The 14,709-nt window shown below is 39.9% G+C and overlaps 1 protein-coding gene across 2 annotated transcripts in view; it reads left to right on the top strand.

Moving 5' to 3' along the window:
* EPHA3 (EPH receptor A3) overlaps positions 1-14,709 on the top strand; it is a 367,059-nt gene that overhangs the window by 7,422 nt on the left and 344,928 nt on the right. For both annotated transcript variants that reach the window (XM_019528572.1, XM_019528571.1), the window contains exon 2: positions 13,367-13,431. In XM_019528572.1, the coding sequence (XP_019384117.1) occupies positions 13,367-13,431 (65 nt within the window). The remainder of the gene's footprint in view (positions 1-13,366; positions 13,432-14,709) is intronic.

Below are 14,709 nucleotides of genomic sequence, written 5' to 3'. Positions count from 1 at the left end.
ATATATATATATATATATATATAGTGTGTGTGTGTATACACATATAAAAGGAGATACAAACTTAAGTGTTTGGTTTGAATTCTTTGTCTAAGGAGAAAGTTACTCTCTCCATGACAAAAGCAAATTTCTCGTGGAGAGAGTAACTGTCTGGATTCTCAAATTTTAAAAGTGCAAAAACTACCTCACTGTACAGCAGGCTTCCCACAAAATGTGTCCAGTAAGAAACACCATGGAATTGAGGGGGTTTTTTCCATTTGGGGGGCTTTTTTAAAGGGGGAAGAGTGTTGGGATGGGATTGGTCAAGTAGAGAGGAAGGCCTGAGCTGAATCTCAGCAAATAAACAACCGCCCAAAGCATACTCCCATTAGTAGCACTATTATAATTCTTAATTCAATGCTGACAATGTGCTGTGCACTGAACAAGGCACAAAGAAAGAATCTCCCTGCCCCCAAAAGCATTCAGGCTTTGTGTGTATTAGCAGGCTTCATGTTTGTTATTTTCCAGTGGAAGCTGTTCCATGGATGCTGCCATGTAGGCAGGGCTTAGACATTTTTAACACCCTATTTAACCTTTAAATGACAGGAGGTGAAAGAATACAAACCTTGTCTCCAGAGTCAGCTTCGTGATGTTGATACTCATGGAACAGCATTACTGGAGAACCTATAGCTATGAAGTTTTTTTGAGTAAATAAGGTGTTGAGGTCTGAGAGTCCAATCCTACAACTGTCTTTTGCAAGTCTTTCCTTTTCACTGACTTAGTGTTTCCCTAATAAAGTGATGGTTAGGCTCAGCTAGAGACAGAACACACTGTGATGGAGTTTGGGGGAGTGGGGAGTGGACACGGGATCTGTTAGAGTATCCAGTAGCGGCAACACCTACACATACACATGCTGACTGAAGAGAAGGAGGGCAGAAAATAGTCTCTGGGGCTTGTGCACAAGGAATATTTCTATTGGGCAGGGGTGCCCAATGCGAACACAAGGGGAGCATAAGGCATGATTGGCAAGAGTCTTGCAATGAGGTGATGCGAGAGGCGAGGATTTGAGGTAATGTCTTTTATTGCACCAACTGCATGGCTGGGATAGAGTTCGACAAGATTTCAAATGCAGGGCATTCTTCCTCAGGTCAGGGAGGAGGTGAAGAACCAGCAGACTAAGGACAGTGAAAAATTGTGATGAGTGAATGGGTAAGAATGTAATAGTTAACTTAGTATTTACCTTGGGTATAAATATTTGTAGTTCATGCATATGGGAAGAGTGAAAAAAATGTTAGCAACGTCTGAATTGGAAAGGCAGCAAATGAAGTCTGGGGCAATTCCATTTTTCATATGGAGAGCTTAGCACACATGTTCTGCATTAATTACCTCCATAAATTCTGTTAACCTGGCAAACAATGAAATAGCATATTGGTGACATCACTGTATTGGAAAATAGAACTTGTTTTAGCATCTTGATTTCCTCAGAATGACACTTTCTGATGCTATCAGCTTGTTACTCTCCCAGTTCGCACACAAAAAAATTAATGATTTGCCCTTGGGTGTATTTTGTGTGCACAAGGAAGTGGGTAAGACCCCAAGCATGTCATACTCTGTGCATCTATACAAAAAAATACACCCTTAAAAAGACACGTAGAAAGAAAAGATTAATGAAACTCTGGGACATGCACCTGTATAGAATAGTGCCTCAGCATGGTCTCTCTGCCTAGAGAGATCTGTCTAATAACTTTGCTTTGAAGGAGGAAGCTTTCTGGTACAGTCCCATTTTTAAATTTTATAATAGTTGTAAGTCAGTAAACTGCCATTGCCTTCTTAACGAATTTAACATTCTTCTACTTTATTTAAGTTTTTGTCCATCTTGCAGTAAACTCTAGCATCAAAGAGCTGTTGATTACCTGTAGTTCCCCAAAACAGTACATGATCAAGACCTCATAAGATCAGGGCCTTTAGTATGTTCTATCCTTTTGGGAGTCATTATAGGGGTGAACACTGCTTATGGGGAAATACTCAGTTGAGTTACTCCCGATTAAACATAATGGTAACACAGTAGAATCATTCTCTGTGAACCTGGACCTTGAATTCACATACTAAGATGTGCATATGGTCCATAAGAGATGCTAGAGAAAGGACAGCTGAAGGAATCTGAGCATAAAATGGAATCCAAAATATATTTACACCTCTTTCCCTCCAATGGGAGGCTTGGAGCTCCATTATGCTCGTCCTTTGTTTTACTTTTTTAATTCCTTCCCTAATGAAAAGAGCTGGTAAAGTAACAACCCATAGGAGATAGGAGGGGAATTAATCTGAAACCTTATTAGACCCATTGGGTAAACATTATATACCAAACCTCCAGTGAAAGGATTTTGCACATTTAGAAAGTGAGTGACAGAGTTTTAACAACACCTTAGATTAGTGAAAAACTAAGTTGAATCTGGGTTAGGTGAAGTTCACCCAGGAGGAAAAAAATGTGAGGAACTAAGCAAAATTGCAAAGCTGTGAAGAAATCTCCCAATCATTTCTGCCAAAGCACCTTGCTCGTGACTGGCAACGTGTCTATTAGTTTAGTTGCTGTCTTCTGCTGAAAGACTGCTTAAGAGATTTCTCTCTTATCCTGTTAGAATTAGAGCCCAATCTTCTGTGAGTTTAATAGGACTTAAGGGCATTGTGAACTGTGGAGACTCAGTATGTATTGGATGCACAATAAAATGAGTATATTCTTTCCTATTTTGCACCTACCAGACTAGCTTTTGAACACCTTGATACTGTCAAATGTTTGCCAGTAGATTAACACTTCTCTAAGCTTAGTAATAAATGTTTAATAGTTTTAATTCCTATCTGAAAAACACAAACAAACAAAAATAATATTTTGCTCCTCCCATACATCTATCTTGTGTGGATTTAATAGTCCCATCAATTCCAAAACTTGTCCCTGTCTGTGTCTGTACATGGGAGGTGGCTCATAACCTGCCAATTTAAATACTTGCATGCTTCTCTTCTAGTGGTTGTGAAAACAGTTCTTCAAGGCTTCCACTTGGCCCGGAAGTGATGTTACATATAAACTGGTTTACGTGATCAGAAACTGGTTTTAACCTGTAACAGAACAGAAGTTCAGTGCACATAAACCAGTTTCAAAATGGTTGAAACTGGTTTAAGATAAACCTGGTTGAATGTGGTATCAGACTTAACTGATCAACCCAGGTCAAACCAGTTTATGAAACTTCTGTCCCAGACCCCTTCCTGGTTCAAGTTAAATTAGAGTCCTGCAGCATCCCATCATTTTGGAGCCCTGGGCTGGGCTGTCTGCTCCAGAGAGCAGGGCTGTCCCCACCCCTCTGCTCCCTAGCTAGAACAGTGACGTCTGGCTCACTGGCTTCATTGCCCACCTCTCCTCTCCCCCCTGGTCAAACCACTGCTGGGGTCTGAGCTCAGGAGGGGGGTTAAACTTCCCTTCCCCTAAGTACAGAGCAGCCCTGCCCTGCTTACTTAATGCTGGCTGTGACTGTGGACTACAAATCACAGAGCCACCTGGAAGCAGGGAGATGAAGTGATGAGCAACTCTGCAGAGTCCTGCTGCTGTGAGTCTGGACAGCAAATCCCTGAGCCCTTGGGGGCAGAAGGAGGAGGAGGTGAACACACAGTCCATGCAGGCTACATGCCAGAGAGCCATGCTGTAGCATCCCCTGGCTTGAGCTGCATGTGGCTGCATTTCCTGAATCGAAAGTGAACGTATATTCATGTGCTTATTGGTTCAATATTTGCAGCTTAGACTAACCTGCAAAGACTGACTCAATTCAGCCTTAGGCTTTTTGACTGTCTGTACTTAGCCCCTGTACTCCCTGTGCATTCAGGTGAGACTGTGGTAGAGGTGAGCAGTAGAATGAACCTTGATTGCCAGGTACTACTGCTGAGCCAAAGCAGAAGGGGAAATGATCTGGTATTGGCCCATGGCAGCAATAGAATCTTTTCACACATTGCAAGTGGGGAGCCAGGGAGTGTAACGTGGCTCAGTCACAGCTTTCTTTCCGATTTGTTCCTGTCTGTTGCAATTTACAATCTGGCTCTTTACTTGTGAGTATTATTATAGTGCTTGTCACTGTCTCAGGTTCTCTCTTGAAGTTCTTTGCACCAGCTCTGTGAGAACAAAAACAAGAAACTCACTCATTTTCAAAACGTGGAAAGAATCTACCTGTGCCCTCACCCTACAAGTTGTTATGTATTTCATGAAGAGAACAGAGTCTTAGAGTGTCAGTAAATTATTAACTGACCTTAGATGACTCAAAGTATGAGAAAACAAATTTCTGTAAAAAGAAAAAATAAATAAAAACTAGTAACTCGGCACATCTGAATATTGCTGGGCCCTTGTGCTTTTTTATTTGAGGTTGATCACAAGAACTATTAGATTTGGACATAGTTTAGCTAATACTTTCCAAACATCTTTACTGGAATGGCAGAAGCTGTGTACCCTTCAGGATTTTTCTGCATTCGGTTTTAAGGCAATTAGGGTTTTTTGGGGGAGAGGGGTGAGGAGAGGGAGGGCATATGTATAGAGTTTTCTGGTTCAATTCTGAAGTCAGCAATTTAATCACAGATTGAAAATGTCACTTGCCAAATCTGCAATGTTCTGCACAAAATCATATTTGTGTTGTACAGTACAGCTGCCGCATAGCTGTGATTTGTTAAAAGTGCAAATCTCACAGCAGTCTTTCTCCTTAAGAACTACAGACTGGCCTTGATCTGCAACAGAATTCCCACTGAGGCTTGCATGTGGAATAGAAGAACTGGCATAGCAGAAGGGCCAAACTTTGGCATGTCTCCTGTACCACAAGAGTTCTGCACTAAGAGAATGTTCTGCAGCCTGAATTACAGCATTTAAATAGTGCCTTAAGGGGCACAAAAGGGCAGTAAAATAACTATGGAATCAGGCCTGCTCTTCCTTTCTTTTTTGTGTCCTTATGTGACAAGGTGGACTTGTTTACATGCGTGCCATTGGAATCTCACAGGGCTGTGCTGCGATTGCTTCTCCTATGGCCTCAAACTTGTGACCTCTGTCAATTGTGCCCCAGTCAGCTACTTAGATTTGGGGCAGGGATAATATTAGGTCAGGCTTTGTTGATTAACTCTATCTTGAAAAGAAACATAGCACTGGTTATTCCTGTTGAAGGAATCCCTAATTTTCCAATGACTTTTTGTCTATAACTGAAAATTCACTAGAACCCCTTTGCCTAATTTTTGATGCCTGGTTCCAGGGAATGGGCAGGTCATCTGTCTGGTCAAACCTAGTCTGTCTGCCTGCCTGCAGGTACCAGTTCTATCCACAAAACAAACTTAAGATAAAAATTTGAGCTGTTGCAAATCCATCTACTTCACTTTTGCCTGGAATCAGGTCAATTTGAGTACCCAAGACTAGAAGGTATGCCCATAGACAAGGAAGCGCATAAAAATTCAGGTACAGATTGTCCTGGAAAAAGGGAAGCTGCTGATCTAAAAATGTATGTCAGTATGTAAGCAGACTCCAGTGTGTCCCACCCCAAAACCAAATCCTGGTTAGATTCCTGCGGCAAAATGCTTTCTATGCTTCCAAGACTTACACGACACATTTCAATTATGGCATCCCCATTTTTTGTGTTGGATAGCAAAGCTAAGTTTTTTCCCTTTTGTTAGCATTTTGCCTAATAACTAATACACTCTCAGACTTACAGTTTGATGCTTAACCAGAAAAGACAACACTCTAAAGATGTTGTGGTGTGTGGCTTTTTGTTGTTTCTTTGCAAAAATGGTGAATGGAAAAATGTTGTGTAGTCAAAAATCACCTTGTGTTAGTTGATCAGTCACTGATCATACCAACATTCATACCTCCTCCATGCAGCTAGGGAATGCTTCCACTAAGTAAGCTGGTGTTATCAGATCACAGCTTTTAAATTTGGCTGTTTGTGAGCTCTCACCTCCAGTATATATGAAACAAAGATTCTTCTGCTTGGCACACCATTTATTTATAATTTTTTCTTCTAGGTTTTGATTCTATCTTCAGTTTACAATAATAATTATTTCCCATTTTCCCCAAAATGGTTGCATCATGATTCTTAGTTCTTGTTGGATTTACACTTAACAAGTTGGTCTTCTGTGAAGTTAGTCCCAATTTAGCCTAAAATAACTGAGAACAGAATCAGGCCCATTGTCATGACTCTACCCGTGCTCTGAGGTAGTATTTGTTTTCACCTTGGAACAGTATCTAATGTCTATATGTCGAATGCCACCCAACCCCATCATTCAGATAACCCCTTGTACCGTAAGAAAATGCAAGCAAGGCTTGCATTCCATGTGTGTTACATTCCTGTTCCAAGCTCTGGGAAGAGCTTCATCTCCTCAACTTGGCACAAACCTATATTGAAGCAACTAATTATGGTTTCTCTTACATTGTGAAGTTGGCTGCTGTGAAGCCCAAAGTAGCCAGGCAGGAGGCAAGGTTCTTAAAAAAAACCCCAAAAAAACCCCAAAGACACTCATGTTCTCAATAGACGGCACTGCCGGCACATTGCCATATGGCATTAATAGAGACAGTGTGCTCTGCAGCAAGAAAGACTTTTGAATGAAAGGAATAAGTCACTGAATTTCCAGAGTGGGGGCACTGATCGCTGCTCATTTTGTAGAGCGCTGTGATATTTAAATACTGTCAAACAGAATTCACCCTCACAAGTATCTGGCATCGTTTTAAAGAGAAAAACTTGCATGACTTGGGCTAGTAGAGTGTACTGAGGTATTATTAGCAAGCTGTTGACCTTTAAAAAAAAAAAACTCCATCCCATCTCTTGAAGTCCTCTTTGCTCAGTTTTTGCTGATATGACCTTGGTTTTATACAGAAATACTTATATGCCAATGCCAATTTACAGGGATGTGATAATTAGACAGGATTTTTTTGTGTGTTTAAAGCAGAAGAAACTGTACCAATTTGTATCCCTCAGTAAGAAACTGACCAAAGAATTATATCACAATTTAGTAAAGTTTAGAGGCTTGAAGTAGTGAACAGCATATTTGCATCACAACATTTGTAAGTAGACTGAAGTATCAAAATGCCGATTGGCACTGAAGCAGAGTCTGCTCAAAATCCAAAGGGCTCTGCAGTTTTGGGCTGCATAATTAGAAACAATAGGTGTAAGACATGGGAGGTGATAGTGCCTCTCTACTCAGCACTGGATAGGCCTCATCTAGAGCATTATGTGCAGTTTTGGGCTCCACATTTTAAAAAGACCATGGAGAAGAGGGGTCCAGGGATAGCTGACAAAAATGATAAAAGGACTTGGAAGGGAAGTCATACAAGGAGAGTTTGGGGGGAAATAGGCATGTTCAGTTTATGGAAAAGGTGATTAATAAGAGGACATGATAGCAGTCTTCAAGTATCTGAAGGGCTGCCATAAAGGAGAGGGCAAATACCTTTTCTCTCTTCCTGCTGCTGCAGACCAGAATGTGGACCAATGGGTTGAAGTTAGAGCAAAGTAGGTTTAGGTTGGATATCAGGAAAAACTTGGTCACAGTGAGGCAATGGAACAGCTTGCCAAAGCAAGCTGTGGAATCTGCATCACTGGAGGTGCTCAAGAAGAGGTTGGACAAGCACTGATCAGGGTTGATCTATGAGAACCTATGCCTATGCTGTACTGTGGGTATCCCTTATGCTCCTGGGCTTTGCTGATTGCCACATGGACTAGGAAGGAATTATTTTCCTCTCTGGTTGCTGCATGCATCATGTTTTTTTTACCGTCTTCCTCAGAAGCATTGGGTATTGGTTGGCAATTTCAACTGGGTGTGCCAACGCTCCTGATGGGACTTAAAACAGGGGGAACATAGTGACCAACATCCTGCTGCTGCACAGACTGTTAAAATATACTTGACAGATTCAAGGAGGAGGGCCGTGCTCTGTTCTACAGAGGAAGACAAAACCCCTCACAGTCCATATCAATCTGACCATGGGGTAAAATTCCTTCCTGACCCCAAATACAGTGATCAGTCTGACCTGATAGGGAAGAGGGTGGGGGTAAAAAATTCCCTATAAAAAAATCTCTGGGTTTCAGTGCCAGGGGGAGCACTGGCACATTCCAGTCAAAATCCCTAGCCATGGCTGCAGCCAACGCACAATGCTTCTGAGGAACATGAAAAAGTTTATGGTATTATGCCTTTGGTTGTATCAGGGTTGACTGTGTAGTTTTACTGGAACCTTCTACTTACATAAAAACATGAGTAAATGGAAATATACAGTCTTGTGAAGTGGTTAAATAATAATCCAGCCATTCCTCTAAAGGAGAAGACTAAGGAATAGGGTGCCATTAGTGAGCCCACTGAGATCCTATATGGTGGGTCAGTGTTAGGAATAGAGGGAGCCCTGAAGTTGTGATTCCATTGCCTATGTTAAGCCTTAGGATATGGGAGTGAAGGTCAAATGACTTGATCTCACTGAAATCAGTGAGGCTTGTTAGTCCTCAACACCTCTGAAAATCAGGCTATGCCTAGAGATTAGTTGTGACTGCTTAAATCACTGGAGGTGTGCCCAAGTTTTCTAACAGTATGCCTATATATAAAAACTTCTTAGGAAATGCATGCTGTACATATATTAGTTCTAGATCTTTCATCGTCTCTTCTTTTTAAAACAAATGTTTAGTGTTTACCCTATTTCATATTACTTACACATTTTATAAAATGTAGTAAAATATTGGCATATTTTGGTTTTAATTCACTTTTAATTGTATATATTGAAAAGTCCTGTTGGGTTAGCATGATACGCACCAGCTGCTGACATGGCTGTGTATTTGTTGCTCAGGTCAAGGTTGGAAAGCAAACAGAGGGAACCCAGGGGTGGTTGCAACCCCCTCCTTTGGTGGTTTGCTATATGGGAAGTAAGTTGTCAGAGCTCACCCACTTCTGCTAGGAGCTCCACACATGCTGTGAGCTCTGTGAGCTCAGCACCAATTGATGCAGGCTTTGCCCACAGTCACTGCTTTCAAGCGTCACTGGAGCCTGCTGCTCTTCACTCTTTCCACCTCTCTTCCCCTCAGCAGCAAGGGAAAGGAGGGGCAAAGTGACCAGTGGTGTGAAGCCTCTGCTTTCACTCAATTCTGGAGGCTCTATGCTACCATTGCTCATCCTCTCTCCCCCTTTCCCTGCTCTGATTTTAGTAAGGGGAGGTGAGAGAGATCGAGAAAGTGGCTAGCAGCAGGCTCCAGTGTTGCTTGAAAACAGGAAGTCTGGGCAGACCCTGTGTTGGTGAGCTCAGAGCTCACAGCACGTGTGGAACTCGCTGGCATCCACGATCACAGCAAGGAGATGAGGTCACATCTCCTTCAACTCTTGTGGCACTCGTGCAAAGAGCTGTCTTCCCTTCCCCTGTTCCCAGCCCTCGAAGAGAGTGTGGCCATAACTGCAATCCTGGATCCACCCATCACCAAATGCATTGGCTCTTAATACGTTCCAGTATATGCATCACAGCTCATGAAATCCTTTGGAGTTATTTTGTTATATGGGACAGTGGATTTTGTAATCTACCATTACTTATTTATTATTTCTAATCCTTACAAAAAGATTTAGGCCACAAATATCTAATCCAGTTTTTATTTCAATCTTTATCATTTCATTTGATGTAAGGGATTGGGTTTTTTTTCTTTTTACTCCAGATTTTTAACATGATAGACCATGAGACACACAACATCCAGTTTTATCAATCCTTTCTTTCATGTTTTGTGCTCCACACTGTGACTGTTACAGCCTAATGAAGTCTAGTTGTACTGTTTGCTATGTATTGAGGTACCTGAGAGAATACTGTGTGGTTTTCCCTCTGCTAAACCTAAGGAAAAAATTACTTGTATATCTCATGAGCCTTTTTCCAATGAGCAACATGTGAACAACAACAACAAACTGTTAAAAAATTGGCACTTTTTCTGGAAGGAGGAGATAAAAAACCCACCCTTTAAACTTTTTTTTCTAAGTAAAAAAAAAAATGCTGTTTTCAATTTTGAGTTCGATTCTTGCGAACCTGAACTTTTGAGCATCACAATTAACCGCACAATGGAAATCAGTCTAAAATATGCTAGCTTCTAAAACGAATCCCATTAGACCATGGAGGAAGGTCCTGAACAAAGGATAGGATGTCTTTACAAAGATTGTCAATGTCCATAAGCAGTGTTTCCTTTGAGCATTTTCTACTAGTGCTCTCTCATATATGAATATGTACAGTGTTGTGCAGAGGTATCTGGGTTAGGTCAGGAACCGGACCAGTATAAAACAAGGTGGCAGCACTTTGCCTTAGTTATTCAGATCTGCTGGAAGGTTTTGTTCAGAGTGAGCTGATGTATCTCTTTACAGCATTGCATTTTGTCATACAGACAAATATATCTTGACCTATCTCTCGCTATTTGACAGAAAGGCAGAATAAAAAACTGGTGTCAATGAAGGTCTTATTGTAAGTAGAAGAACATGAGGCTTCTGATCTTATTTGACCAGAGGGGCACTTGGCCTGTTAGTCCCTTTCCCTTTTGGCGTCAATGAAAATTGATGGGAAAAGTATAAGACTGAACAGTAGATGGCTACCTGATGAATCAGTTCATCACAAAATTATCCTAGAGAACATCTCCCACCTTCCTGAATTTATGAGTAAATAAGTATTTCCAAATGCTAGTGAAACATATATAAGATACATACAAAATGATCAGAGAGGAGAACCAAGAAAATTGTAGGTCAGACTATGATCTTGCATTCAGTCTTTGTGCTATGAAAGGGACTGCTTTGGATCAGAACCAGGTTGTGATTGTGATTTTTCAGCACCTCTCTTCTGTTAAGAGGAATTTTCCTGCCTTTGCCGTTAGCTGATTTGGTTGCTATTTTTAAGTCTAAATTACAGGGTTGCTGCTGTTCTGTAACTTTTTTTGTTCCTTCCAATTGGCATTGTTACATATGAACACTGGTGCTATACACCTAATGGTGAGAGGAAACTGCAAGAGAACGGCCTATATTTATTTATGTAAAGGTACTGGGCCACATCAGGACCCTGGGTATAAACACTAAGGTTCACACAGTGAGTATCAAACAAGGGGATACTACGTATCTGTAAAGAAGTTCCTGACCAGTAGGGTAGAAAGCATAATTTTCAGTGATTAGTTAAATAATGTATGGAAAAAAGAATAGGTCCAGTAGAAAGCATTGAAGGAACCTTAACTCAGAATGTTTTAGAGTCCAGAGGATTTACTATCCTTTTCGTGAGAGTTGAGAAATAAAAACACTTTTGCCAATTGCCATTGAATTGTGGAAATGTGAAGTTTGACTTGACAAAACTCACTCCAAAGTTACTTGTCCAAGGCTCTGTCAACCCACTTAAAGCCTTAACATGCCCTGGTTTTACTGTTATACAGTTTCATCCCAGCTATACTGGATTCAGCACTTTGACTAAACTATGATATGTTAGTGATGCCGGAGAGGCGGTTAACGAGTTAGTCTGAAATCAGGCAAAAGATGGGCCAGGGTGGCTGGAACCTTAGAGACCAACAGGTTTGGAGGCATGAGGTTTTGTAGACAGCAATCTACTTCATCAGACATACAAAAGGGATTCTGAATGTGCTTTCCTAGGCAACAGCCACATCTGAGAAAGTAGGTTGTTGCCTGTGAAAACTCGTGCCCCTCTGAACCAGTCTCTAAGGTACTACCCTGCTCTACATTAGGGATATTAATAGCAATTTTCTTCTTAGTGTTGCACTCACCATTACAACTCCCTGATTTGGGGAAAAAAAGAAGTAATTCATGGTCCCATTTTTTATAAAGTGGGGGCATAACTTTAAGGGAGAAGTGTTTTTCATTCCACAGACTGGAGAATAAGTCATTCATTGTGAAATAACACAAATGTGAAAATATATTTATTTTTCTTTTTATCATGATGCATTCTCTGTTCTCTCTCTCTCTGATGTTGTGTGTCTGCCTTTCACCACCCCCTCACCTCCCCACTCCGGTTTAAAAAAAAAAAAAAGGGGAGAAGGGGGATCTTAATAGCTTTATTTTCCTAACGACGGCAAAAATTAAATAGCAAGTCAAGGAGGATGCCAAAATTAATACAAATGGCACACTACTTAACAGATTTATGGACAATTTTACATGCTTTTTCCTCCTAGTCCCATTCTTTTCTTTTCTCTGAGCACCAATATTCACACCATCTGGTCCTCGGAACAGTGACAACCCTTCAGGCTTACAAACAGAAGAACCCTTGACAGAAATGCCTAGATTGTTGCACTTATTTCTGGTAGATCCATCATATTGAGATGTTAAAATGTCCTCATATGTGAAATGAGATTTCTGGCTTTTTTTCATTATCAGTAATTTCCATAGTTAAAAGAAATTACAAGATGCAAATATTGGAGGTGCTTGGATCTATGTATTGATGGAAATCAAGGCTGTTGTGTTGTCTCTTAATGATTTCTTATTAACTTGTACTCATATATGTTCCTTGCGGTTGTTAGTGTATACTGATTCACTTTTTCTGGCTTATGATAATAAATGGGTAGTTTATGGATCAGTTGCTTTTAGAATCTAATTAAATGTTCATGATGAGTTAATGAAATTATTTTTGTGTTTGTAAAAAGCAGCGTCAGAAATATGGTTTTTATTTGAAGCTGTCTTCTTTAAAATAAGACTTTAACAAAACTGTCAATTAATTGAGTAGAGAATTAAAATTTCAAACTGTTTCCAAATAAATCTGCACTCTGATAATAGATCATTTTTAAAAATAGAAGACTGTTGAGGTTAGCTTTGCAGCAGCAGAATCTTTAAGAGGTGTTTTTTCTTGAAGTTAAAGCATCTGTTTATTAAATGTTTTACCTAAGGCAATTTAGGAAATACCCCATGAGTCCAGCGTGAATTAGGGAATACATTAGTTCAGAAAGTAGAAAGGATTAAGGCTTCAGTCGACATTTTTTATTTTTGTATTAAAAGTGGTATGTGCAAAGCATTTAATCCAATAATGATTTTAAGTATCCACCTATCTGGTTAAATTAAATGACCTAAATTTCAGGCATCTGAGGGAAGAACAGGGCAGTTTGTGCAGATGATGGAAGTGCTTCATTGCCAACCCCTGCTGTAATTAATTTGGACATAGATCCATTGCTTATTTTTGCCAATACTTTTGTTTCTAAAAGTTTTCGCTCCTCTGTACTTTTGACTTTTTAATATAAACATGTTGATCCTTTTTCATTTGTCTGTTTTTTGTAGCAAATTTCCAGACCACCTGAACAAATTGACTGTTTTGCAAGTACCCCAAATAAACACAAATCTTTGAGTTCGGGGATAACTAAGGTTAACTGGACAAAGGCAAATTAAACTCATTCCTCTTCATTTTGTCTTCTTTTTGTAGTTAATCTGCTGGATTCAAAAGCAATTCAAGGGGAGCTGGGCTGGATCTCCTACCCATCACATGGGGTGAGTTCACTAGACTGTGAAATGGAAAAGTGCTGCTACAGATCAATGTGCTATTTAACCATTGTTTCCTCTTCAGAGAATACTGTGCAATAGCTGTGGATCTTTGGAGCATCAAAAACAGTCTATTCTAAAGTTGAAATTTATGGTTTGTGCTATATTACTCTGGTACCTTTTCATTAGAAAATAGACCATGCTGCATGTAATCCCCTAGTGAGATCATCCTGATTAGAAAGAATGAAAGGGGAGGGACTTCCCATTTTATGCAAATTATCTGCAAAGATCCTTCCCAGCTTTTCAACTGTATGTATATTTCTACAACATAGGGTAGAATCATGCTCTAACACTATTTTATGATTCACTCAGATGAAAGTAATAGGAAAATGTGTAAACGGGTTTTCAACAGATGTTAAAATATCTGTTTTGTGCCTTTCTGGTGATCTGTTGTCAGTGACCACTTCATTAAGAAAGGAAAATGTCTGGTTAATTTTGTTATGGATTTTTTTTTCTTGGTATGTTTGCAACTTTTATCTGCAGGAAATAAAACTGACTTTCTTATTTGGGTCTGTGAAAGAATCTAGTTCCAGAATTCTGTGCTTCTAGTGTTTAAACTTATTAAAAAGGTAACTTATCTTACAAGCAAGAAATGTGTGTGTAATATGACCATATGAAATACTTTTTTTTAGTGAAACAGCTATTTATCTCTTTTCTATCTGCTATAACAATTATGGATGGAGAAATGACATATTTGATAAGTACTGGTTAGACTAAAACAGTACTCCACTGCTACTATTTGACGATGCAGAATTGTTCCCACCAGTACATTTTTTATCTAGTTTTTTGTATGGTCACAGTTAGAGAAAATATTCCTGCTTTTTGTCTCCCATTGGGAAAGAATTCCACAGCTTAATATATCTACCAGTAGGAAAGTTTGCTTCCATCCTCTGTTAAATGTTTTCTCCTCTCCTGTCTCCATTTCATCCCATCACCCCTGGCCGTTCTCTTTCAGGCCATACTAAAAGATTCCTTTTCATCTTTGGCCCCAGCTACTTTCCATTGAAGATCGGGCAGGAAAATGATGGCCAAAACAACTTTTTTTTCTTCTTTTGTGACTGCTGTTTGAATATGATGATAGTTTGGGAGAGAATTTCAGTGCTTGAATTTGATGGAGATTAATCCTATTTTCATTTTGAGCTGCGTTCATGTATCTGAGGCCTTTGTCCATCTCACAGTAAGTTCAGCAATATCATTTTTTAAAATTCAGAATGCAGTTCTCGGCTT

This window comes from Crocodylus porosus, unplaced genomic scaffold (assembly GCF_001723895.1).
Source record: "Crocodylus porosus isolate Cpor-Errol unplaced genomic scaffold, CroPor_comp1, whole genome shotgun sequence".
Classification (NCBI taxonomy): Eukaryota; Metazoa; Chordata; order Crocodylia; family Crocodylidae; genus Crocodylus; species Crocodylus porosus.
This window is presented reverse-complemented; position numbering and strand designations above follow the sequence as displayed.